The sequence below is a fragment of the Mesoplodon mirus genome, assembly GCF_964341445.2.
Source record: "Mesoplodon mirus genome assembly, chromosome: 1".
Lineage (NCBI taxonomy): Eukaryota > Metazoa > Chordata > Mammalia > Artiodactyla > Ziphiidae > Mesoplodon > Mesoplodon mirus.
The window spans coordinates 4540217-4567115 of record NC_138976.1 but is presented as its reverse complement, the minus strand read 5'-3'; the positions used below and the strand labels follow the sequence as shown (position 1 = coordinate 4567115).

The 26899-nt window shown below is 44.9% G+C and overlaps 2 protein-coding genes across 2 annotated transcripts in view; one reads left to right on the top strand and one right to left on the bottom strand.

Moving 5' to 3' along the window:
- The window catches only part of MED27 (mediator complex subunit 27), a 207645-nt gene extending 195618 nt beyond the window's left edge, over nt 1-12027 (bottom strand). The window contains exons 1-2 of the mRNA XM_082611957.1: nt 11783-12027; nt 9360-9504 (exon numbers count right to left, since the gene is read on the bottom strand). Of these exons, the coding sequence (XP_082468083.1) occupies nt 9360-9504; nt 11783-11985 (348 nt within the window). The 5' untranslated portion in view covers nt 11986-12027. The remainder of the gene's footprint in view (nt 1-9359; nt 9505-11782) is intronic.
- A 573-nt stretch (nt 12028-12600) lies between these two features.
- Nucleotides 12601-13634, top strand: LOC309804731 (emopamil-binding protein-like). Its single transcript, XM_082622283.1, has one exon. It carries the CDS (start codon nt 12610-12612, stop codon nt 13228-13230), a length of 621 nt encoding a protein of 206 aa, XP_082478409.1. The 5' UTR covers nt 12601-12609; the 3' UTR covers nt 13231-13634.
- Nucleotides 13635-26899: the final 13265 nt, after the last annotated feature.

Genomic DNA, 26899 nt, shown 5'->3' with positions numbered 1-26899 from the left:
GATGAAATGACATGATGTCGGGAATTGCTTTCAAATACTCCAGTCCTCACCCCTGACCCCCAAAAAGGAGAGTAGGGGGATGTGGAAATCAATGAAATAAGAGTGGCAAAATATTCTTAATTGTTGAAGCTGAGTAGACAATGGCTCATTAGATAATTCTCTTACTTTTGTGTAATTTGAAACTTTCCACAATAAAAAGTTTAGGGTTTTTTTTTCCCCCAGAAAGGAAGGAAGGAAGGAAGGAAGGAAGGAAGGAAGGAAGGAAGGAAGGAAGGGTGGGGGCTAGAGAAGGGAGCTGGTGCCAGACCGTGAGGCCCTGCACCCGGACTGCTAACGGTAAACAGGTCATCTGCCAGGCTCTGCGCTGCATACTCAAGGGAGTATTCACGTAATCGTCACAGCCACCCTAAGACGCGGGACTGTTGGTGACATTTTGCAGATGAGGAAACTGAGGTTAAGAAGTCTGGCCAAAGGTCTGTCTGCTTCTGGACTCAGGCCCCTGGGTGCGATAACTAAAATGCCTCCCAGTGTCAGCGGGAGCTGGAATTAATCCTAAGGGAGATGGAGGAAACCACTGAGGAGCAACCAATCAGGTGTCTTCTTTGTCCAGGTCCCTGGGAACTGCCGAGCGGAAAATGGCTGCAGTGGGTGGGGAGGGGCAGGAAGCCAGAGGGGAGGCAGGAGCATTGCCCCAGGCAATAAGGGAGGCCTGCGCTCAGACAGCGGCAGTCAAGGTGGAGAGGAAAGACTAAGCGGTTTTGGAGGGGCGGCATCAGTAGATCTTGGTCAGCAGGTGTGAGGGTCCGGGCACCCCGCCACGAGGAGCAGGTCTGGGGGCGGGGGCAGCGTTTCAGTTCTGGGCTCCTTCTGCCCAGGAAGCCTGTGAGTCCCAAGTGCAGATGTCCAGCGGGCACTCTGACACAGGGGTCAGGATCTCAGGCGAGCTTCTAGGCTGGCCGGAGTGCGGTGTCATCCGTGTACGGCTGGCAAGTGAAGCAGCAAAACAGATGGGCTGGCCCAGAGCAGGCGCAGACCACAGGAGAGAAGCACTAGTTATCTCTCAGCTCTTTCCCAGCTCACACCCGCCATGAGGAAAAGAAGACAAGCAAAAGGGGAGGCGTAACATCAGATTCTTTCTGCACCTGTAATGATACACTTCCTTCTCCACCGTCAATGTGCAACTTACCAGGAACAAAAATGATATGGGACAATTTCCTGTCTACTAAACATTCCTGGAAGAGAAGAGAAAGTGCCCTTTTCAGGCTCCGGTTACAATCTCCACAAAGCTTTGGGCAAACCGCACAAAACCAATCAGCCCAGAAAAGGCTACTATAAGACAGCCAAAGAGGGCCTCAGGCTGAGTTACCCTCACCCCCAGCCCCGGACAGAGTGACTCCTGTAGGGCACGCGTGACACACAGCCGGCAGCCTCTGCAGCCTGCCCAGGGCAGCTTCTCAACAGAGTTCCTGCTCCTTTAGAAAAAAGGCAGGAGGGGATCACACATCTGATTCCAGGCCACAACAAAGTGACAATTTTCAGAAACCACAACTAATAAGTAGAACATAAAGATATGGAATTAGGACAAAGCCTTGGGGTGGAACCCACTTAGAACTAGGGGGGCATCAGGTGATTTTCATGACGGCTTACACTCGGTGTGTTACAGGAGGCTACTGCTGTCTAGAGAACCTCTGAAAGGTTATCTTCCCCTAAGGGCCTCTAGGGCTGCTGCTCTCTCCTGGTCTGTTCTGAGATGCTCTGTAGTGTACACAACAGTTGTGCTTAAGAAATGTTACTGGACAAGAATTACTCTCCTCTACCCCCCGGGTTACACTTTCATTTCCAAAACCACGGAAATGCATAAATGACTCCACTGCTCCTTCCCAAGTGACAGCCAAAAGGGACTCGAGAGATCTTCAGTCCAGCTCTTCATTCTACCAACAAGGAAGCTAGAACCCAGAGGAACAAAGCCACGGGCACAAGGGCACACAGCTGGACAGCAGACAGCCAAAGCCAAATCCCGGCCTCTGGAGACCTCTGTCCAGTGCTCTCCTGACCACCGCTGCCTCGACGAAGCTTGGCCAATAGTATTAAAAGGAGTAAGAAGAAGCACGAACACCATTGCACGCTCACTACACACTGGGCACTGCTCTGGGTACCTCAGGTGTACTACACTCATCAGTCCTCACAACAGGCCTATAAGGCAGAAGTGTTATTATCTACTTTTGACCGATGAGGAGGCTGAGACAGAGGGAGGGTATGAACTCACCCCAACTCACAAAGCCGGGGAGTCAAACCCAACGGAGCCCGACTCCAGAGCCCTGTCTTTAATGAGCACCCAATTTACCAAATGGATACCATCCAAGTGTTTATTTTTACACGAGCCCGTGTGTGCAAACATTTTCCTAAAGAAACAGCACTAGAAATCCCAGACTAGCCTATGATGTTTTCCCCACCAGGTTAAGAGGACTACAGACCAATGGGAACGCTGAGCTCTGGGAGCAAGGCCTTATCAAGTGCCTAAGTGAGAGGATTCCTCCTCAGTTTGCACAGATGGTCTGCTCTGGGCAAGACACAGCCCTTCTCCCCAACCTCTCTGCCATCCCCTCATTCCTCATTTCTTCCCAGGCCCCTCACCCTGTCTTCACCATCCCTCAAGTCCCACATCCCATCCAAACCCCTGGCTCCATATCAAAAGGTTACCAAAAGGTTAGCTATCTTCCTCACCAAACTCCCAAACCTCCAGGTTTTATGAGGAAAGAGACCCCTCCCACTAATTCATACTAATGTGTGAATTGTTGATATCTATGCCCAGGCTTCCTCTGGGGGAAAAGGTGCTGATTGCCTGAAAGAATCTGATTTGTAGAACTTCAGAACAATACACTGAAGTCAAGCTTGGGAGGCTGTGTGATACAGCGGAAGCCACTGGAAGACAGGCCCGCACTGCCTGGGGGCCTGTCCTCGCCACTTTGTTAAGATAATAATACCAGCCCCAGGGCTTCCCTGGTGGCGCAGTGGTTGGGAGTCCGCCTGCCGATGCAAGGGACACGGGTTCGTGCCCCGGTCCGGGAAGATCCCACATGCCGTGGAGCGGCTGGGCCTGTGAGCCATGGCCGCTGAGCCTGCGCGTCCGGAGCCTGTGCTCCGCAATGGAAGAGGCCACAACAGTGAAAGGCCCGCATATTGCAAAAAATAATAATAATAATAATAATAATAATAATACCAGCCCCTAGAGAGTATTTACTCTATGCCAGGTAAGTGCTGTACTTATATTACCTCATTTAGTCTCAACGTATTTTTCTGTGGTGGGTACAACTATCGTCCCCATTTTAAAGAATAGAAAACTGAGGCACAGAGAGGGAAGCTTCATCATTGTCAGGTAGCAGAGCTGGGATGTGAACCAAAGTGGTCTAGCGCTGAAGCCTATGCTCTTAACCACTGAGCAATACTGCCACTCCGTAAACAAACACACACACACGCTTAGTGTGCCAGGAATTATAACTACCATTTATACACACTTATGACATGTGAGTTGTTCTAAGGCACTTCATACGCATTATTTCATTTAATATTCCCTATAACACTATGATACAAATACTTGTATTACCCCCATTTTACAGACGAGGAAACGAATGCTTTAAACAAGTTTTTCACGTGTTCAAGGCACAGCGTAAGTGCAGAGCTGGATCATATCTCAGGCAGCCTAACTCCAGAACTTACAGTTAAGCCTTGACATTTCTGACTGTACCTTCCTTTACTTCTGAATCCAACAGTATCTGGAAACCCCAGAGACTGGTTTTGTTTGGTTCTTTTTCCTGTTTGGTTGTGTTACTCTTTGTTCTTTTCATAATGGCTCACACAGTATCAGGGCTTTGGGTGGGGAGGGAGGAGAAGGGTGCAGGGTTCAAGGCCAACCAGGGCAGTCACTACAGCAGTCAAACTTGCTCTGCTGGTAAGTTCATGCTGAGTGACAGGGAGCCAGGAAGGTTAGGTTTAGGTGTAAGAACACCTCCAAGGATGGTACCTGGCCCCTCTGCTAATACTAACAATCCAGAACAGTGCCTGACCCAAAGCCATGATGATTAAGGTTTTGGGGGGCATTTACGTGATTTTGTTTCCTCATTATGTTCTGAATGAATCCGTATTCCCTGAGTGAGTCGGGGGCGGGTCTGGTGATAAGGAAAACACTAGCAACAGAAATTAGTTATTGATGACACACCAAGTGGGATAATCCCTAAGAGGCTGACGGAGTTGACTCGCCTCTTCCCAGTTTTCGCATTTCTGCCAAAACAACAGCTGCCGCAGAACACCTGACATCAGGTGCTGTCGCTCAAATGAGCCCGACTCAGTCAACTCCGGACGACGTCTACCAAGTCCCATCCCCTCCTGAGCACTGGCTGTCAACCTGGCTCTCTCAGGAAGGGAACACCAGATGACAGGCAACATAGATGAAACCTCCAACCTCAGCCCTCAAAGAGCTTATCAGCAGTTCACCAACTGACCTCGCCTTCCCTTCCAAATTACCCTTCTGGAATCTGGCCCTGGCCTCCAGCACAGGACCTCAGAATTTTCTCTCATCTACAAGTGGTACAACTAGATTTCTCAGTAATGGCCCCAAATGGAAATGTCCTGATGGCACTTCTTCAAAAATACAAGCAAGCAAACCACAAAAGGGGTTGTAAATTAAAAATTCAACAGAAAACCCTTTTTACTTATTCTTTCATTCATTCAGTGAATTTTAACTGAATGTGCACTGAGTACCAGGAGCCCTGCTAGGCGCTGGGGACTCCCCCCTGGGAACGAGAGGGACACAGTCTCCCTCCTCAGGGACCTAAAAGAGGACGGGGCCCCTAAGGGAAAAGGCTCCGTGTTGCAGTTTTAACCAATCCTACCCGTCCGCTCCATGATGCCAAAACGTCAAGAGCACCTTCAAGGCTGGATGTGAGGGACACAAATGTTATAGCAACTTAAAGCCACTGAGTAACTAGATTTGGGTAAGAACAGCTCGGGAAGGTAGAGTGGAGGAAATGTCTTCAGACTTTCCAACTGAATACCCTTGGAATTGAAATGTGCTCCTTCTCTAATAAAAGTGGAAAATTAAGCATGCAAAAACAAAGAAAAGGCAGCGCCAGCCCCCTCCTCAGGGCCCATTTCCCAACCCTGGGAGAAAGTGACACTTCTGGGGTCTTTGCTCCTTGAGACATCACCAGGAAAAGGCTGAAGTCTTCGTCCCCTTTTCAGGCAAATACACAAGCAGCCTCCTGCCATAAACAAGTGAAGAAAGTCAAAGCGGAAATCAAAGCCTGGAGACAGGACACTGGAAACCTTTGGAAAGGGGCCTTCAGAATAGTTCAGCCTAACTCTCAGCATATCTGAACGTAATAAGCGACAATAATCATAAGAACAATCCAGAACAGTGCCTGATCCCAAGTCATGATGATTAAGGTTTTGGGGGGCATTTAAGTGATTTTCTTTCCTCATTATGTTCACATTCACTATCTTACAGCAAGGACCGCGTTGACGCCAATTATTTTTTGCCGTCGTCGAGAGCTTGTCATCTCTCTACAGAACAATAATCTATAGGTGCACAAGAGTTGAAAGCTAAATTCTTTCCCCAACTCAGCATGGGAAAAGTGCTGCTCCCAGCAATTTGACATCATTTCATTAGATTAGATTAGTTTTTATTTTTCTAGGTTAATTTTTAAATGTGTTATCCTAACAATTATGCCAACTACCATGTAATTAATATTCTGACTTTACAAAAATTACAAAATCCCCTAAAGAAAATAATTAGTCAGTAAGCATGAATGAGACTTCTCTATGGCCAACGGCACATAAAATAGAAAGTTCATCACATAATGGGTGGTATCAAAGCCTTTCCCACACTTCCGTCAATTCTTAGCCAACAGTGCAGAAAGCTGACATTGGCAAGTTACCCTCAACTTCACCTAACATATTAAAGCACTTTCCGGTTTAAACTCTTCGAGGCTAAAATGAAGAATGATGAAAGCTTTTGCAATTAAAAAGCTCTTTTCATTTGTAAGACAGGCATGATAAACACATATCATTGCTGCTTCCATATCCCCAGCTGGAAATTAGAATACTGGCTTATTTCTTGGGGCTACTTCTTGAGTTTATTAAAGAAATGTACATATGGCATCCTTACCCTTGTTTTCCTCTTTTCTTTCAAGGTTTGAAGTACAGTATTCACATAATAGATCTTAAATCCCTTCTAGGGTAAGGTAAAGTATAAATAAGCAATAGTCAAATAGGACATTCTCTACCATAACAGAAATAAAAAACATGTTTCCCCTGTAGCCCACCTTTGAATAATTGGCAGGGGCTGCCTAGCCCCAGAACAGAGTTGTGAGCCCAGAGGTGGCCTTAGCGGGAAAGAATACAGAGGGTGGTTGATGATGTCTGCCCTGGACAAGAGTGACAGTTCGAGGACCATGTCCCATGTATCTGCCATCTCCATCCTTCAGTAAACCACTAAAAATGAGTAAAATGTGATACCAGTTCATGAACAAAATATAACATATGAGTTGCTCCTGTGATGAAGGTTAAAGGGGGAAAAATATTTGCTATCGTCAAAACCTTAAGCCAAACCTGATTAAAGCATCAAGTTTTAGAGGAAAGAACACTGACCTACATCAGGAAAGGCAAATTCTAGTCTAGCTATGAAGCCATGAGCAGGTCGGTTCACTTGGCCTTGGTCTGCTTGGCTATAAAATAAGGGGGTAAGCTAAGCATCTCTTAATCATTCTCTTTATTGTGCCAATTAATGGCATAAGACTCCAAAACCCCCTCTCTGCTGGGGCACTCGGAAGCTGGTGCTTTAGAGGCATGCACCATGCCGGGACGTGACTGAAACCCCTAAAGCACTCACACCGCTCAGGTGGGACTTGACTTCAAATCTGTGATACATTTTCTACATCTAGTTGTAACCTGTAGCATCTCCAGGACAAGAATTTCCACATACGTAATATTTCTTTTCCTTAACACATCCTCTTTTCCACCTGAGGGCAAGGGTGGGGGGCAGGGACAGGGTCTTCTATTTTAATACTCTAATAAATTCAGCAAACAATTAAAACTACCTTTATTCAAAAGAGTCACCACTTCAAGTTAAAACCAGTCGCTTCCACTGGAGTCCCACGTACTCATGGTTTCGAGATCAGCCTAAGTCTTCCCACCACTGAAAAGTCTCCATCCCTCAAGCCTATTCCAAGAACATTACCCACATGATACATGAACACAGCTTCCACGTCCAAACACCAAAAAGCAAGACTTTCTACCAGGAGTCCAACCAGAAATAAGTCACCCAGAGATCAGAGCCCACCCAATCACCAGGTAAACTCACATTAAGATGTCCAAGCGTGCCCCTGGGGAAATAAGGAAGCTCAAACAGAACAGCCTGAGAGGGCAGGGCTATCTGCGTAGGGCCAGAACAGTCTCAGGTCTGGCCCTGGCAACTGCAACAGACATCTCTAATTTCTTGTCTGCCCTGTGTCCTCTCCTGCCTCTATCTAATTCCAAGCAGCCCCAATTCCCGTGCTTCAGCTGATCTGCACTGGGCAGTCAGAGAATCCCACCCCCTGAACTCAATGAGCTATCTGGGTAGGTAGGGGCCACCTACCAAACAGGGCCAGAATCCATTTTTAGGGTCTGGTGTGGACACCTGGAGATCACCTGGTAGAAGGACCATGCAAACCTACAGCTGCCAGTGTGTCTTTTCCACCACTGGGAGATATCAGGCCAACACTGAAAAGCAGGCGTAGACAGGGCAGGAGAGTGACAGATCCCCATACCACCTGGGCACCCTGATCCTCAAGACTGAAGTGGGTCTCTGTCAACAGCAGCCCAGAGCTTGGAGGACAAGCCTTAGAGGTTAAATGCACGCATCCCAGGTTCAAGCTCCTTCTTGAAGTGCCCCACCATAAATCATTTCTCCCTGAGTCTCAGATTCAGCCGCCAGGGTTCCACTGCAAACCAAAGAATGTTAAATACTCCTCCAGACAAATTCAAAGGAAAAACTCTACACACTGGAAACACTGTCAAGGCTCACCTGTCACTTAAGACCTGAGAGGGAAAAGAACCACAGGAAAGAGGAAAAGGATGCCGGGTAACTGGAGGGGGAAGAGCAGCTCACAATCAGTAACTGTAGGAACAATCATCTCCAGGGAGGCAGCGGTCTAATGAGAACAGCTTCCCAAAATGTTCCAAACATATATTCTAGCTTTCTCTCAGCAGCAAAAAAACCAAACAAAACACAATAACCCACAGCACCCAAACAAGAGGAACTTGTTAGTAAACCAACTAACTGTTTCCAGGCTTATGAGCCTAACTGTTCCTGTTATTTTTACACTACAGCTGAGTTTTCCTTTTACAGCTGTCCTAAGGTCTACGCCACGGGCCTGCCTACTGCAGGAAACCATGAACAGCAAATTCTAGGGAGAGTGTTTAGAACAATCTCCCTCAGACGGGTGTAGAATAATTAGAGAAAAGAGAGTATTAGGAGGTTATTTATTTTATGCATAGTATACACACTACTATGTATAAAATAAATAACCAGCAAGGACCTACTGCTGGTTATCTATTTTATAGCACAGGGAACTATACTCAATAGTTTGTAATAACATATAAGGGAGAGAATCTGAAGAAGAATACACACACACACACACACACATATACATATCACTGAATCGCTGTGCTATACACCTGAAACTAACATGATATTGTAAATCAACTACACTTCAATAAAAAAAAAAGATGAAGAAAAAAAAGAGAGATGGGGACTTCTCTGGCGGTCCAGTAGTTAAGACTCCGCGCTTGGGTTCGATCCCTTGTTGGGGAACTAAGATCTCGCAGGCCGCGCGGCACGGTGTGGGGGGCGGGGAGAGAGAGACAGTAATCTACCAAACAGTACTCTAGTGATGTTCTTCCATCAACCATGGGGAGGACAGGCCAAGCAACATAAGCCATGTGAGTGGCTGCACACTTAGACCAGCAGTCCTTCATCTTCTGGGGGTCGGGGACCCCTCTGAGAATCTGATGAAAGCTAGGAAGTCCTCCCCAGAAAAACACACACACACACAACATTCTGCATGTGATTTCATGGGGTTCATAAAAGCTGCTCCCTACACCCAGCAACCAGGTTAAACGCACCTGACTCTGAACAATCCTCAAAGACTTCAAAGGACTACATAATCTCTCATAGGGAAAGTCTGAAACTTCCAACTCTGTAACCCGATGCTGAATCAAGAACAAAAAAGGAAAGAAAAACCCTCACTCTCTGCCTTTATGAAACGTAAGAAAACTTGTTTTTTCCTGTATTAGCTCCATGTCTGACACGGCCCCCTTACCTTGTTTGACCATTTATAGGCCTGAAGGAGCTGACTGTAGAGAGGGGTTTTGTCCTGCACGGGATCCAGACTCAACAGCCCGCTGTTATGCAGAGGATGGTTCTCAGAAGGCTTGCCGACCAAGTTGCTCAGACGTTCCAGTTCACTGAAAAGTAAACAGATACAGCAAATAAACCCGAGTCCACTGAAACTCCAGTGCTGAGCCAACCACATTGGTCAATGGCTGTTCTTCAAACTGCCCATCAAAAGTCCCTTAAGAAGAAATACTTTCTGAAAGGTTAAGAAGGCTAGGGCCACTTGAGACAAGCCCTAACTGGGGGCTGATCTCGTTTTGCAACTGAGCTCTCTAGCGCCATGCTAAAGGAGAACAAGAGTTAAGAGCGATGACATCAATAAGCCTCCTAAAATCAGCCTTGAACAACTCGAATCATTCTCTGAGCGGGGGTGGGGGGAGAGGAGACTTTCTGGAATTTTGAAACGCAATATAACACTGCTCCTCACTAAGAGTTTTCAGACCCACGTACAGATCAGTACCTTTGGCAGAACAGCAAGCACCTGAATAAATGATGACGATTTACCATTCACACAGAGATAGATGTGTACGTGGCGCTTCACAGATGGTAAAACTTAACAAAGAAGAGGTAAAATAAACAAACGAATGGGAAGACACCACCGAGGGGCTGTGTTAAAGAAACACGCTTCAGTCTAGCAAAAAAAAAACCTCTAGAGCAGCTTTCTCGGGATCAACAGTAGGCCTGAGGGCTTCCCTGGTGGCGCAGTGGTTGAGAGTCCGCCTGCCGATGCAGGGGACACGGGTTCGTGCCCCGGTCTGGGAAGACCCCACATGCCGCCGAGCGGCTGGGCCCGTGAGCCATGGCCGCTGAGCCTGTGCGTCCGGAGCCTGTGCTCCACAATGGGAGAGGCCACAGCAGTGAGAGGCCCGCGTACCGAAAAAAAAAAAAAAAAAAAACAAAAGCACATTCCAGAAGCACGCCCGTCTGAGGGGCCAGTCTCAAAGTGTCAACAAAGGCTTTGCAGGAACAGCTTCTCGTGCCACGTTCATTCTGGAATCTTCAACCACCTTCTTCTTGGTACTGCTGTCTAAAGATTTAAGAAGGCAAAGGGGTGATGTCAACATTCTTAAACTTTCTACAGTGGTGAAGGGTTACAACATCCTGTATATTACCAAGGGAAGCCAATCAAAGAGGAGACAGAAGAGAGTTAAGAACCACCATCGCATCCCCTCAAGCAGGGAAAGTATGAACTGGCACTGCGCCAGAGAACAGCAAGTGGGTGTGGGAGTTGAGAAGGGGTGTGTGATTTCCTGGCTTTCCCCCAAAACAAGAATGGCAACTACTTAGAGGAATATAAATAAATAAATAAAAAGAGGCTCCCATCATTTGGTCACCACCTCCTCTTCCATCCTACCTCCTCCTTCCATCTGGTTACTAAGGAGACCAAGTTGAGATGGGGGAAAAAAAAAAAAAAAAAAAAAAACCCAGCCACTCCAGAAATTATAGGATGACTAGCTCACCCAATGCCTTCCCCTGCTAAGGTCAGTTCTGAGAGGTAAAAGGCAAAAAATCCTGCAATTCTAACCCTCCTGGAAAGGACTGACTCTCATAAGCAGGGGAAGGCAAGTCCAGGACCTGGCCAATTAAAAAGGGCCTACTATGTGCCAGACATTTTACAAACATCCTCTCACTTAATTTCACTTATAAAGTAGAAGAAGGTGACTTGTAAGAAAGAAATATACAATCCTTAACCCTAAAAGACCACAAATTAATATTTGTTGGGGGGCGGGGGGAGGTGTAAGCAGAAGTGATTACGCTGGTTAAGGCTGAGATTAGGTCTCTCTAGAGGCAGAAACTTAACAGGACCAGTGAGAGTGGGAGTGAAAGTACTGATCAGGTGGTTTCGGAAGGGGTAGGGGAAGAAAGAACAAAGCCTATTTTGTCGCGTTTGGGGGTGGGTTAGAGTGGAACTGATGAATTCCAGGTTCAGGGACGCAAACCTGGGGCCAATCAGATGGAGTGCACTTGGCTTTGGGGCAGCGCTGAGCAGGTCCTGTTTGGTACTATTTTATCAGACATGGTGGGGCCCAGAGGGCCCACAGGTGAGAACCCTGTCGAGCTGAGATGAGGAGTGGAGGTTCCTGGGAAGAGCACGTCCCCCAGTAAGAAATGGAAGGACCACTGAGGAGGTCCAGGACGGCGGGAAACAGCCAGGACCTGGAGGCCAAGAGAAGGGAGACGAGAAAGCGGGGGTGGAGGATGAGGTGGCCCTGAGGGGCAGGTAGAGGCTTGGAGAGGAGGGAGGGAGGGCAAGAGAGCAAGGAAAATGGACAGCAGCCCCTGACTGAGGAGACTCGCGCGGGGTCGGGACAGGGTGGGAGGTCCCCGGCCCCTTCAGCCGGTACCTACTTGAGGTCCCGGTTGACCGAATGCAAGTTGTCCTGGAAGTGCGCAATGAAGGCCTTCTCCCGGCCCTCCAGCGTCTCCTTGTTCCGCATGCCATCCTTCAGGCAGTCGAACACCCTGCTCACGCTGGAGCGCAGCGCCTGGATGGCACTGATGGCCTGGGCAAAGGCTTCCAGGTTCACGCCGACACTTAACACGTCCGCCATGTTGCCGCCGCCACACCGGGCTCTCCAAAACCAGCGAGCAAAAAGCCGCGCTTGCTGATGACGCAAGCCCTCGAAGGGCTCTGGGAAATGTAGTTCTCGCGGGGCGGGGCGGCCCACATGATTCCTCAGAGCCCTGTCCCAGAGAGGGTTTCCACCTTAAACATGCGTGGGCAGGAAAGTGATCCCCTGGATCTGGGGAAGTCGGGCTGCACGCTCGGCTTTCCTAATGGTGACAAGGAAATACAGAAAGTTCCCTCACTTCCCCAAACTTGCACTCTTGGGAGTCACATGGGAAAGAATTGCTCAGAGCGTTAAGGTGTCCGTGGTGTAAAGGGTTGAATAAAATGCTTCCAAATTCGTAAATCAATAGGGGTGAAGGGAAATTTCTTCCCTACAGTAGAATGCCAACTAATAAATGTAGAAGGAACGATGGAAAGAAAATTACCATTTGGCAACCGTTAGATTAATAACCGATTCAGATAGGAATGGAAGGATGCTAATGCGTGAAAGTGTGAGGAGTAAGAGCACAGTTACAGAGTCTCAACGTATCATTTCACAAGAAACTTGCTAATTAAGAAGGGAAAAATAGGTAGGTGCCCCGCAGTCGCGCCGGGAGCAGGAAGCATGCGCGGCAACTGGGAGCTGGGCGACGCGGCTGGAGGCCCGCTGCTGCTGTGCGCCGCGCTGCTGGCCGTGGGCTGCGCACTGGGTCTGCGCCTGGGCCGCGGGCTGGGGGCTGCGGACCGCGGGGCGCTAGCCTGGCTCTGCTTCGACGCCCTGGTACACTTCGCACTGGAAGGCCCTTTTGTCTACTTGTCTTTGGTAGGAAACATCACAGATTCTGATGCCTTGATCGCTTCATTGTGGAAAGAATATGGCAAAGCTGATGCAAGATGGCTTTATTTGGATCCAACCATTGTGTCTGTGGAAATTCTGACTGTCGTTCTGGGTGGGTTTCTGGCATTGGTTCTCATTTATGCCATCGTCAAAGAGGAACATTATCGGCATTTCATACAGATCACCCTGTGTGTGTGTGAATTGTATGGCGGGTGGATGACCTTCTGCCCAGACTGGCTTATGGGAAGCCCCAACCTCAACACCAACAATTGGCTCTACTTTTGGGGCTATCTGGTATTTTTCAATGGTGTTTGGGTTCTGATCCCAGGACTGTTACTGTGGCAGTCATGGGTAGAACTCAAGAAAATGCATCACAAAGGATTCAATTCAGGCAAAAAGTTTCAGTGAATTTTCAAAATCATAAACACCATCAGCGTGCTTTGAGCCAGAATGAATCAGACCTGTTTGTTGGGCCAAAATGTAATACATTCCAGTCTATACTTTTCTTTTATATTGTCATTCTTGAACAACCTAATTGCTTTCAATTGAATCAATTTCAAATGGACTGTAAGGTTGACAAGTTTTGGCTGTTGTTTTTTCCAGTTAAATGGCAATACAGGGAACAGAGAATAAATTTTAACTTGTAATAATAACACATTTAATTATATACTTTTATGGCTAACATTAATTGTTCTACATTAATAAAGCCAATTATCGTGAAACGCTGGAAAAAAAAAAAAAAAAGAAGGGAAAAATAATGATCCAGCAATTTCAGTTCCGGTTACATACTTAAAAGAAGGGAAAGCAGGGTCTGGAACAGATATTTGTACACCCACGTTCATAACAGCATTATCTACAAGAGCCAAAATGTGGAAGCAACCCAAATGTCCATCATGGGATGAATTCATAAACAGCATGCAACATATACATACAAGGGAATATTTATTCACCCACGTTCATAGCAGCATTATCTACAAGAGCCAGAATGTGGAAGCAACCCAAATGTCCATCATGGGATGAATTCATAAACAACATGCAACATATACATACCAGGGAATATTTATTCACCCACGTTCATAGCAGCATTAGCTACAAGAGCCAGAATGTGGAAGCAACCCAAATATCCATCATGGGATGAATTCATAAACAACATGCAACATATACATACAAGAGAATATTTATTCACCCTTAAAAAGGAAGGAAATTCTGGGACTTCCCTGGTGGTCCAGGGGTTGACTCCGTCGGCACTCCCAATGCCGGGTGCCAGGGTTTGATCCTTGGTCAGGGAACTAGATCCCGCATGCCACAACTAAAGATCCCGCATGCCGCAGCGAAGATCCAGCACAGCCAAATAAATAACTATTTTAAAAAAACAAGGAAGGAAATTCTGACACATGCTACAACATGTGTGAACCTTAAAGACATTATACTAAGTGAAATAAGTCAGACAGAAAAGGATAAATACTGTATGATTTCACTTATATGAGGTACCTAGAAGAGTCAAATTCATAGAGACAGAGAGTAGAATGGTGGGTGCCAGGCGCTATGGGAGTGGGGATGGGGAATCAGTGTTTAAAGGGAACAGAGTTTCAATTGGGGAAGATGAAAAAGTTCCATGGATGGTGGTGACGGAAGCACAGCAGTGTGAATGCACTTAATGCTACAGAACTGAACACTTAAAATGGTTAAAATGGTAATTTTATGTTATGTATATTTTACCATGAAAGAATTTAATTCAGGAATGTAAAGGTAATAGGTAATAGTGACTTCATAGTGGAGAAACCTGGCTGACACTACCCTTACAAGAGATCAAGGTCAACGTCACCAGTGTAGGACAAACCACCCCCTGATATGATCCACTGAGGAGAGCACAACATGACTTCTGTGATATTCCTGCCAAAAATGCAAAACCTGAGTCTGATCAGGACATCTGACAAACTCAAAGACATTGGACAAAATAAATGACATCTGAAAGAGAAAAACAAATACTGTATGCCAACACATATATATGGAATATTAAAAAAATGGTTCTGATGAACCTAGGGGGAGGGCAGGAATAAAGACGCAGACGTAGAGAATGGACTTGAGGACACAGGGAGGGGGAAGGGTAAGCTTGGACGAAGTGAGAGAGTAGCGTTGACATATATACACTACCAAAGGTAAAATAGATAGCTAGTGGGAAGCAGCTGCATAACACAGGGAGGTCAGCTCAGTGCTCTGTGACCACCTAGAGGTGTGGGATAGGGAGGGTGGGAGAGAGGCATAAGAGGGAGGGGATATGGGGATATATGTATACATATAGCTGATTCACTTTGTTATACAGCAGAAACTAACACAACACTGTAAAGCAATTATACTCCAATAAAGATGTTAAAAAAAAAATCACAGATGAGTGAAAGAGCTTAACAACTGAGTGAATGGCTTCCATGTTTCCTTGAGAAGCCAAGAGTGTAATCTGTTAGATATTCTCCAGAATAATGAATTGGCATGATCAGCTCTCTGAGTTAACGCCTCTAAAACACGGTCAAATAAATTTGTGCTTGTCTCTAAAAAAAAACCAAAAAAACTGACATCTGACAAACTCAAAGACGTTAGACAAAATAACTATTGACCTATACTTTCTCACAAAACACTTGTGTCACGAAAGACCAAGAAGGATGGAGGAGCAGTTCCAAATTAAAGGAGACTAAAGAATGCAGCCCGTGATCTGGGATTTTCTTTTGCTGACCCGACTGAGACAATTGGTGAAATCTGAATAAGTTTTGTAAACTAGTTCATAGTATTTTATAGGTGATGATTTTGTTCATCGTATAGTGGTTATGGAAGAGGATATCCTCGTTTTGGGGGAAATATACCCTGCAGGGCATAAAGGAGCATTGTTATGTCTGCATAAAGAAGAAAATAGTATGGATATGTTTATTTAGAGAGAGAAGGATAAAGCAAATGTGGTAAAATACTAACAGTTGTGGAAACTGGATGAGGAGTATACAGAAATTATTTGTACTATTCTTGCAATTGTAAGTCTGAAATTGTATCAAAATACTTTGTTTTCAATGGCCATCGACAAGGGGCATGGAAGGTGTAAACACGATCTAGGTGGCAAGAAAAGCCTTCAGTTCTACCAGGCTGTGCGGACCAGGATTTTGAAATTCTGTAGTTTATCTCAAGCCCACTTCCTTAATCATTCCGCCACTCTTCTCCAACCTCACTCCCCTCACACCCCCTCAATTAAAATTCTCTAGTTCTGGAACAGTAAAGATAAATTCTGCTCAAAAAGTGGGCTCTCTTGGGGCTTCCCTGGTGGCACAGTGGTTGAGAGTCTGCCCGCCGATGCAGGGCACACGGGTTTGTGCCCCGGTCCGGGAAGATCCCACATTCCGCGGAGCGGCTGGGCCCGTGAGCCATGGCCGCTGAGCCTGCGCGTCCGGAGCCTGTGCTCTGCAACAGGAGAGGCCACAACAGTGAGAAGCCCGCGTACCGCAAAAAACAAAACAAAAAAAACTGGGCTCTGATGTTGCTCTCCATGAGTATTTAAATTTAAATACCATTAAAATGAATTAGCAGTCCCATAAGAAAGAAAGGTGTTTTATTGTCTTGGGTTTATAGAGTTGCTTTCATTTTCTGACATATACCTCACTTTTCTAGTGTGGCCATTTACAGCGTTTCCTAAGGAGAAAGGGTAGAGATAGCAGGAAACTTCTAGATGTGGAATTTTAAACAAGTCACTGAGCCTCACTGAGCCTCAGTTTTCCCATCTGTAAAATAGGTCTAGTAATAATACCTTTTCTTATAAAATAGCTGTGGGGTTTATAACACCTTGCAGGCAAACTTTTGAAATATTGTTCGGCATATAATAATCACTCAGAAGATCATAGCTGTTAGGAGGATGTGCTGAGAAAGTTTCTGATGGGGCTGTGACATGTGCTCCCATCCCCCACTTGAAGATTCTTTGCACAGAATCAAGAAAGGATTAGCAAGAGATCTATTCAAATGATCTCTAATGACATGACCCTGTTGCCAAGAGCTTGTCAGTAAACTGTGTCCTATAATTCACTATTTTTAATGGCCTTTTCTTATCTCCTTTGTAGTGCAGGGGGGTTGTTTTTATTTTTTTACGGTTTCTGTAGAAAATATTTTTTAACTTTTCAAAAGTAAAGTATCCACGTCTGTTGGCTTGTTTTGGTTGTGGCTTCAGTTCATTCCATTCTTTCTAGGGGAAGGGTAGAGAAGGCTAACTCCATTATCATGTTTTTTCTCACCTGAAGGCTTAGAGAATATGATTCCTGCTGTATATTTTGTCCCCGGGGTGGGGGGGGTGGGAACTGTACCAGTCTGTTTCTGCCCACACCCATGTGTATCTATAAACATGAAGTTTTGCATACAATTTCAGGGGGTTCACAGCCCCCACTAAAGCCCAAGCATGAACCTCTGGTTAGAATCATGCTCTAAGGCAAACACCATAGGAGGATGGCTGGCAACTAACTTGTAACCATCAGGTCTCCAATGCCTTGGGCACAATAGATGTTCGCTCTGTGAAAGCAGTGCGTTAACCCAATATATTATATTTGCTCCTTAGATCCTCTCCCCAAATTATTTCATCTCTTTGTACACTCAGATACCATCTCTCCCTCCTGCTCAGCCTTCCTCCTGCCACCCACCCCGACACACACACACACATACAGACAATTCGATTTTCCTTTGTCTCATTCTGTTTCAGTGGTTTAGACTCTGATTGGCGCAATAAAGTACAAATATGCTCTGTTCCCACTGTCATTAGTTTTCAGGATTTCTCTTGGGCTCTGGTCTTCTGGGAAACTCAGAAATTGATCAGTGGAAATATATATTTCCCCTGAACCTAGTAAGGAGTCTTTCATCATGTCAACAAAAAACTTGTCATTAGGGAAAGGGATGGACAGAGTTTCTCTAAGGTGTTGTAAATTCTTGAGACTGTTGGCACATATATGCTTGCACCTGTGTGTGTTTGTGGGATAAAAATTACGTCAAAGGAGTTCATTTTGAGAAATATCAGACGTTAATTATCACGATCTTATGTGTGGGTAAAAGGCAGCACCCTGCTACTAATACCTTCCAGAACGAACAAGCCATTAGCTTGGTGCTAGCAGCTGAGGCGTATTAGAATGAGCATCAGGATTGAAGTTGTTAAATTAAATTAAAGTTGGATTTAATTAAAATAGGCTGCAACTCCCGTCATATTCAGAGAGCATGTGTTAAGCACTGAGACTGAGAAAGCCCCCTCATCAATGAATGATTATTAAGGATTCACTAGACGCAGAACGCTGCATTGGACGGTGGGCAGAATGTCACCAGATAGATTTAAAACCAAATTTTCCTTGGATAAGCCACAGCGGAACGGAGCCGCCTGTCGTAGTCAAGGTGGCACAATGCCTAAGACCTTGGGGGTGGCCCTGAGGATCACGCTGAGGCAGCACATGGTTCTGGGGACATGGTAGGCATTCAAGTTAGTCGATCAACAAATACAGATAATGAATGTGCTCGACATTTTGCTAAACACCTGGGGAGCCAATGGTAAAACCAGGCCCAGCCTAGCCTGATAAATATCACTGAAGATATCTTGAAGTAGATTATGTGTTCTTCCCCATTCATCTGTTTAAGGCTCAGGGCAGCCGTCATTTTTAAATTGCTTAGAACCAGGTTTACTATAATTAATTGAAGCAAGTTTGGTAAAGAATCCTCTTTTGGTCTCTTCTGAACCTACCCCTGCTCCTGTTTTCCTCTTATTTCCTACTTCTTATGATGTTGACACAGTGATGATGATGATGATGATGATAACAGTGATGATGGTGACTAAAGTGATCCCAAGGACCAAGAAGTTTCCTGGAGGTCAAGAAATCAGCCCAGGCTCGGCCCCACTGGGGTCTCTCAGGCAAATGAGTTAACCCTTCTGAACCTTAGCTCTTGCATCTAGAGAATAAGGAAGTGGGATGGCCCCCAGAACTAACCATGAGGCGTATAAGATTAGAGGAACTTTTTATTAATTCAAGAGCAGGGAAAGGGAGAGAATCATTTGCCTTTAATGTCGATCACAAGCACTGCACCAGGGTTCCTGCACTCCCAATGCATTCATTTACCTGGAGACATCCACTGAGTGAAAGGATTAAATAAGAATCCGAATAGAACACATTCCTGTCCTCATGGCGTTCGCTCACAGCCTAGCAGGGGAGACAGTCACAAATGGGACATGCAAAGCAGTGAGGTTCACGTGTGGGGTAAGAGACCTGAATGGAAAATTTTGGAGGCCTTAGAGAGGGTGGTCACAGCATCCTCCTGCAGAGGGGAGGCCTGGGCGAAGCCTGCCAAGGTGACTAGGGGCTAATCAGGTGCAGTTGGGGTGGGGGAAGGGTAGAGGTAAGAGAGTTCAATAGACAGTTCTAAGTGGAGGTGTGACATGTGGAGATTAGATCTGTGTTTGAAAGTCCATTCTCTAGCTGCAGAAGTGATCAAGCCTAGAGGCAGAGAGACTAGAAAGCCAGGGGGACCTCCACCTGCAGAGCAGACAGCAAAGGACCACATGCGAGCCATACGCTTCCCATCTCAGGAAGCCAGGAGGTATTTTAAATATTTTAGTAAATTATTGATTGCCCATTCGGATGCTCGCTTAATCAACAACGAGCATGTTGTTAGGGACCTCCGCTTTCTGCCACGTTCATACGTAATTAAGTACAAAACATCTCGGGAATGGACCCTTTTACCAACACATTAGGCTGAATCAAAGTGGAACAAAACACAAGTTGTTTGCGCAGGCTTGACCGCAGCCCATTTGAGGGAGGAATTGCCTTCTAATTCCATTACTGTGTTATGTGGATGGTGCATTTTAATTAAGAGGAACCATGGACGGCCAGCATCAGAAGCTACCAACCCTGGAACCCTCACCCAGAACCTGGGGGCAGATGCCAAGCTTGTGGGCTCCCAGGGAAAGCCAAGACGTGGGACAGCCGCAGCAGAGCAAGGATCTTTGTCTCAGAAGCTCTCATTCAGCACCCCTCCTCCCCGTCACATGCCCTTCCAGCTCCATGTCCCCTCCTCCAGCTCTTGGTAAGCCTCAGGAAAGACAACACAAAGAAGGCATATCAGATTCCTGACAAAGAAACGATCCATTCACCTTGGCGATGAAGTCTTATTTTTTTTAATGTGTTGCTTTATTTTTCCTCATTACAAATACACGCTTACGTTATAAAGCAGAAACTAATAATAAAAAAAAAACCTTCAAACAAATACACGCTTACTTTTGAAATCTTGGAAGATGTAGACAAAACCTACATAAGAAGATAAAGTTATGCATACTTCCACCCCTCGACATTCTGGCTATTCACACGTACACATTATTTTACAAAATTGGAAGCATACTATTTTGTGACCTCCACTTTTCGTAATAGAGCCTAGATACCTTTCCCTATCATAAAATAGTCTTCGAAAACATTTTAATTATTGCAAGGATTCCATTCGATGGTTTACAGAATTTCTTGAATCCCGTATTGTTGACCATCTAGGCTTTTCTACCTTAAACAATACAGCAGTGGACATCCTAACTTGTAAATTTTTGTGTGTAAAGTGAACCCATTCCTTGCAATTGATGTCTGCTCACCATTTGGCTGCAAATTACTTTCCCTGTTTGGGGATAAGAGGTGTAGAGGAGAACCAGGAGACCAGTTTCCACCTCCTTGGTATCACCAGTCCATTCTTAGGAGGCAGTGGACGGGGGGGCAGAGGTAGAGGGAGCACAGGCCTTGGAGGACAGACAGACACATGTTCAGGTCCCAGCTGCACCACTTAGGAGTGATCCCATTAGAGAAGTGTTTGGCTGCAACTAACAATCACAGAAAAAGCTAAAGGTAGTTTAAAGAGAGGAGGGCTTATTGGTCTCATGTGGTAAGTTGTCTAGAGGTACATATGGGCTGATGCAGTGACTCATCAGGGACCCACACTCTTTCATCTCTCTGCCCCAGCACCCTCAGCCTCATTTCTGTCACTTCTTGGTTGCAAGAAAACTGGGTCCCAACTCTGCATTACAGGCAGGAAGGAGGAGGGAGGAGCAGAAGTGGCACAGCAGCAGACTTGCGCTCACACCTCGTTGGCCAGAATGATGTCACATGGCTACCTTTACCTGCAAAGGAGGCTGGAAAATCAAGTTTTATCTTTCTTTTCCAGCACAGCTGTCCAATAGACATATAATGTGAGCCACATATTTTCTACTAGTCATAGTAAAAAAGGTAGAGAACCTCACACCTACTAGGATGGTTACTATTTAAAAAAAGAAAGAAAGAAAGAAAGAAAATAAATTTTGCCAAGGATTTGGAGAAACTGGAACACTTGTATGCTGTTGGTGGGAAGGTAAAGTGGTGCAGTATGGAAAACAGTACGAAGGTTCCTCAAAAAATTAAAAATAGAACTGCTATGTTATCTAGCAGTTCCACTCTGAGTATACCTTCAAAAGAATCAGAAATGGGATCTTGATATTTGTACACCCATGTTCATAGCAGCAGTATTCACAATAGCCAAATGGTGGAAATAACCCAAATGTCCACCAATAGATGAATGGATAAGCAAAACATGGTATGTACATACAATGGACTATTATTCAGTCTTTAAAAAGAAGGAAATTCTGACACAAGTTACAACATAGATGAACCCTGAAGACATTATGATAGTGAAATAAGCCAGTCACAAAAAGATAAATACTGTATGATTTCTCTCATATGAGGTACCTAAAATAATTGAATTCATAGAGACAGAAAGTAGAATGGTGGTTGCCCTGGGCCGGGGATAGAGGGAAATGGGGGGTTGTGGTTTGATGGGGACCAAGTTTCAGTTTTGCAAGATGGAAAGAGGCCTGGAGATTCACTGCACAGCAAAGTGAATGTATTTAACACTACTGAACTGTACACTTAAAAATGGGCAAGATGGTCAGCTTTATGTTATGTGCATTTTACCACAATTGAAAAACTAAGGACAAACCAGGTGAAATTTCAACAATAGATTTTACTTAACCCAATATATCCAAAATATGATCATTTTAATATAAACATTACTAATGAGATCGTTCACATTCTTTTTTGCCTACTGAATCTTTGAAATTCTTTGTATGTAGCTAGTGGCTATACTATTGAACAGCACAGCCCTAGAATAAAGGCAGGCCAGGGAGAATCATGAGTGGGAAACAGAGGTTGGGTCAGCCAGCTTGACCCTTGGTCAGGTTAATTAATCTCCCTGAGCTGGGGGATGGGACACGGGCGGTGTTCTATGTGATTGATGCAAGAATTATGTTGGTTAATATGTGGAAAGCCCCCAGTAAACTGTCGGGCACAAAATAGCTGCTGCTGTAAATAGTAGTCATTGCTATTCATGTTTTCATGTATCCATGGAGAATGGAGATAACAATTAAAAAGGACATTATGCGAACTGTTTCTTTAAAAGTTTGTAAGACAGTAAAGGAAATTTGAACATATTTTGTGGGGTTTTTTTAAGGTTCATCTTTTAGAGGGATACACTGATATATTTCAGGATAAGATGATATAATATACGAGCTTTGCTTCTCAATAATATGGGGGGACAGAGGGAAATGAGGGAAAGGGTGAGAGAAGATTGACTGTCAGCCGATAATTGTTGAAGCTGGTGATGCGTTTGTGGGTTTCATTATATTGTTTGATATTTTTCCATAATGAAAAGTTTGTTTTTTTAGGGATATCATGTGGGTATTGAACATGCCTTGAGTTTTTCAGATTCTAGGTCTTTTTTTTTTTTTTTTTTTTAAGGATTTGTTGGTTCTGTTGACAGTCTGGTAGAAGTAAGTGGTCTAAGTGGCTTCTTGGGCACCAAAAGCAGCCAGCACACTGTCCACTGTGACGGTCATTGCTGGAAAGGAAGAAGAAAGCATGGTATGGCCAATAATCACTTTATTCCTCCTGTATAATTTCCCCAAGAAAGAGACTTCCATTTTCTCTCCACCCAAAATGTGATGGCTTGTGTTATCTGTGCTGAGTTGAAGGCTGTTTACGTGGTATTTGACTCTATTCAACTACTTGATTTTCGGGTGGGTTTTTGTGTTTTTCTTTCCATAATTGAAAATATGTAAGAGCTAACCATAGTAATCACTTTTATTAAGTGTTCAATTACTGAAAGGCAAAGAACTTTTCTAAAAATAACAGCCTCTGGGCTTCCCTGGTGGCGCAGTGGTTGAGAGTCCGCCTGCTGATGCAAGGGACATGGGTTCGTGCCCCGGTCCGGGAAGATCCCACATGCCGTGGAGCGGCTGGGCCCGTGAGCCATGGCCGCTGAGCCTGCGCGTCCGGAGCCTGTGCTCCGCAACGGGAGAGGCCACAACAGTGAGAGGTCAGCGTACCGCAAAAAAAAACCACACACAAAAAAACCCCCCAAAAAACCGCTTCATTGAGATAGAATTCACATACCTTAAAATTCACTTTTAAAAGGTTTTTTTTAGCACATTCACAAAGTTGTACAACCATCACCACTATCTAATTCCAGAACATTTTCTGCTCGCCTTAGTCCCTGGAAACCACTCATTATTTTCTGTCTCCGTGGATTTGCCTACTCTGCAAATTTCATATAAATGGAATCATATGATACATGGTCTTTTGAGTCTGGCTTCTTTCACTCATAGTGTTTTCAAGGCTCGCCTATGTTGTAGCATCTATCAATACTTCATTCTTTTGTGGCAGAAAGGAATGGACATGTCACCTTTTGTTTATCCATTAAACAGTTGATGGACATTTGGGTTGTTTCCACTTTTTTTGGCTATTATGAATAGTATTTCTGTGAACATATGTGTACAAGTTATTGTGTAGGTATATGTTTTCAGTTCTCTTGGATATTTATCTAGGAGTAGAACTGCTGGGTCAAATATTAACTCTTCTTCAATTTTTGAGAAACTGCCAGAGTTTTCCATAGTGTCTGCACCTTTTTACATTCCCACCAGCAGTGTATGAGGGTTACAATTTCTCCACATCCTCACCAACACTTTTCATTGTCTGCCTTTTTGCTTATGCCCACCCTAGTAGGTGAGAACTGAAATCTCATTGTGGTGCTTATTGACCATTTGTATATCTTCTTTGGAGAACTATCTATTCAAATCCTTTGTCCATTTTTAACTTTATTTTTTTTTTTTTTATTTTTATTTTTTGCCATACATGGGCCTCTCACTGTTGTGGTCTCTCCCCTTGCAGAGCACAGGCTCCGGACGCGCAGGCCCAGCGGCCGTGGCTCACGGGCCCAGACGCTCCACGGCATGTGGGATCTTCCCGGACCGGGGCACGAACCCACGTCCCCCGCATCGGCAGGCGGACTCTCAACCACTGCGCCACCAGGGAAGCCCTATTTGTCTTTTTATTGTTGTGTTTTAGAAGGGCTTTTAAAATTAATTCTGAATAATACCTAACATTGTAGTGAACATAACTGAGCACACAGTAAACGTTCTTTGAGATATTCATCACACGACACCTCACCCAAACCGCTAACCAGCACCCCACAGTGTACCAGATATGACAAGCTTTCATTATGAATAGCTACCATAACCAAAATATCTCCAAGCCCTTTCCATGAAAGAGAACAGAGGGAGGAGGAGGGTGCCATTCATTTTTATACCTTGTGTTTTCCGGGCAATTGCTAGCATCTGGCTGAGTGATTGCTCTCTGGGTACTGCTCTTAACAGGAGAGATGGGAATGCAAGTCAACTAAAATTCAAACTGCTATTAAGATCAAGGCCATATGAATGGTGACCACCGAGTTTGAAAAGAACTTATAGAAGGGAGAGTCACTTTATCTGGGAGGCAGAAAGGGCTCATGAAGGATGTAGCGTTCAAGCTAATCCAGCCATTCTCAAGTCTGTCTGAAGGATATTCTGGGATTGATATCCATAGATTGATATCCACATCTTGATTCTCAAATATTTATTCAATAAATATTGATTAATCGAATATTATAAGCCCAGGGGATTCAGCAGGGTACACGGTGAGATAAAGTCCCTGCCTTGCAGAGCCTACATTCTAGTGAAGGGAAGCGGATGGTAAAAAAGAATAGCTGTATCTATAATAGGTCACGTAGTGAGAACTGTTCAGAGGGAAAATAAAGCAGGATGAATGGACAGAGACGTGAGGAGGCAGCCGTTCTGATAGGCTGGTCTGATAAGGAGAGCTTTGAGTGGTAACCAGTGTGAGGTTAGGGATTGAGCTGGGTGGATACCTGTGGGAAAGGCATCCCTGCAGAAGAGAAGGCAAAGGAGAATTCACAGGAGACAAGATCACATAGGGCCTTTCATGCAAACATCTACCGTGGAACAAAATAGCTCTTGGTCCACACATCGATGTTACGTTGATGCATTCCATCAGGTCTTTGTTGGAGTCATCTCGGTCATCTCACTTTAATTCTGGCAGGTTTGTTGTCATGTTGTTTTCTCGTGGAAGATGAGAGGGAACCAGTAGGAGCAGAAGGTCTGAGGGGTCTTCTGACTGAGTGGTGTGGTCTTTAGGCCTTTCCCTTTGAGAACCTCTGTACTAATGCGAATCTGGTTTTCAGCAAAGTCCATACCTCTGAAGAGACCGTACCTAGAAGCTGTGGAAGGAATAGAAGTTTGGGGATTCAAATGAAATAAACAAAATATTGGCCAAATCTGGCTTCACAGAGGTTCAAGACATCTTCTCCTTTGTCTATGTGTACTCTCCCCTGTGGACAGGTTCCTAAAAAATTATGATATTTCTTACTGGAGAGAACCTACCCAAGTCGTCATCTTCTTTCCGTAGAGGAGCTGGATGTGCTTCATTTGTAGCAGAGAAGATGAGAACAGGAAGAAGGTCATGATGGTGACCCTCAACTTACCTTTGTGTCAACCATGGGGAAGACTCCTGTGTAATCTAGTGGCAATAATGAGGACCAGTTGTAGGGAGGAAGATCTCAACCTAACATTACAAAGGACTTCCTAGAATCAGGAAGGCAGTGAGTCCAATGACTAAAAGTATTCAAGTAGAAAATAAATGGGCATTTACCTGGAGTCTATGCAGGGGATTCTGACACTGGTTGGTAGGGTAGACCAGAACCCCCTTAGAGTGAAGAGTCTATAATCACATTGTACTGTCTTTCTTCTAGGTAAAAATCAAGACCATTCATGAATGGGAACCCCATGGAACAACTTGAAGGTCATTTACAGTGCACTCTAAGTGTTTTTCCTCGAGTTACATGCTGTTAAGGGGGCTTTAATTAAGCTTTCCCCGCCGGGCACAACCAGGCTGTTTGTGGTGAGTGCAATATGCCGTCCCAGAATATGTCAAACTTCATTTGCAAAATATCAGACTGCTGTTTTTTTCCCAGAGCCAATCTGCAGAGTAATACGTTCAATAACTTTTGCTCTTTTCACTCTCAAAGATAGGTCTCTTTTTGGAGTCGATAGCGCAATAAATGCGGAATCTGGTGCAAATTCCAATGGAAAGAAAAGATATTGTTATTTAAAGGCCAAATAACGGCTTAAAATTAGAGTTGTGAAGGCATTGAAAAACACCAGACTTCCCAGATGGCTTGGAGATAATTCACTGTGCACTCAGTCCGTTCACACGCTAAAAAAAATACTTTTGACTCTGTTTCTCCTCAGATTGAAAGTTGGTGCCTGCTTTAAACATATGTGCTTCTCTCTTTAAATTTAGCTCTGAGTCATGTTGTATTACATTAGGAATTCAGCAGGCAGGCACTTGGAAAATGTACATCAATGCGTTTATTTTTAAATTATACAAAAATAAAAATATATGTTTAAATATATTAGGCTGTATTTTTGCCCAGTTTCAAAATGGTTGTTCTCAAGAACAGATTAGATAAAAACAATAATAACGATGATGACACTGATTCTGGAACGCTGCCCATTCCCAAGGATCCCAGAGCAACTTGACAAATCCTATCTCTCCTCGCCCCCAGCCCAGCTAAGCACGGGATTCGTCATTGAAACCTCCGCCTCCACCACGGACCAGGCAGCTCCCTTAACAGCTGCAGGGTGGCCTAATTAAGATGCTCCTTCCCCCAGAGTGTCGGGTTGCTGGGCAGA

Excerpts from the sequence above, each read along its gene's own strand:
- LOC309804731 (XM_082622283.1), top strand. The coding sequence starts at position 12,610 with ATGCGCGGCAACTGGGAGCTGGGCGACGCGGCTGGAGGCCCGCTGCTG.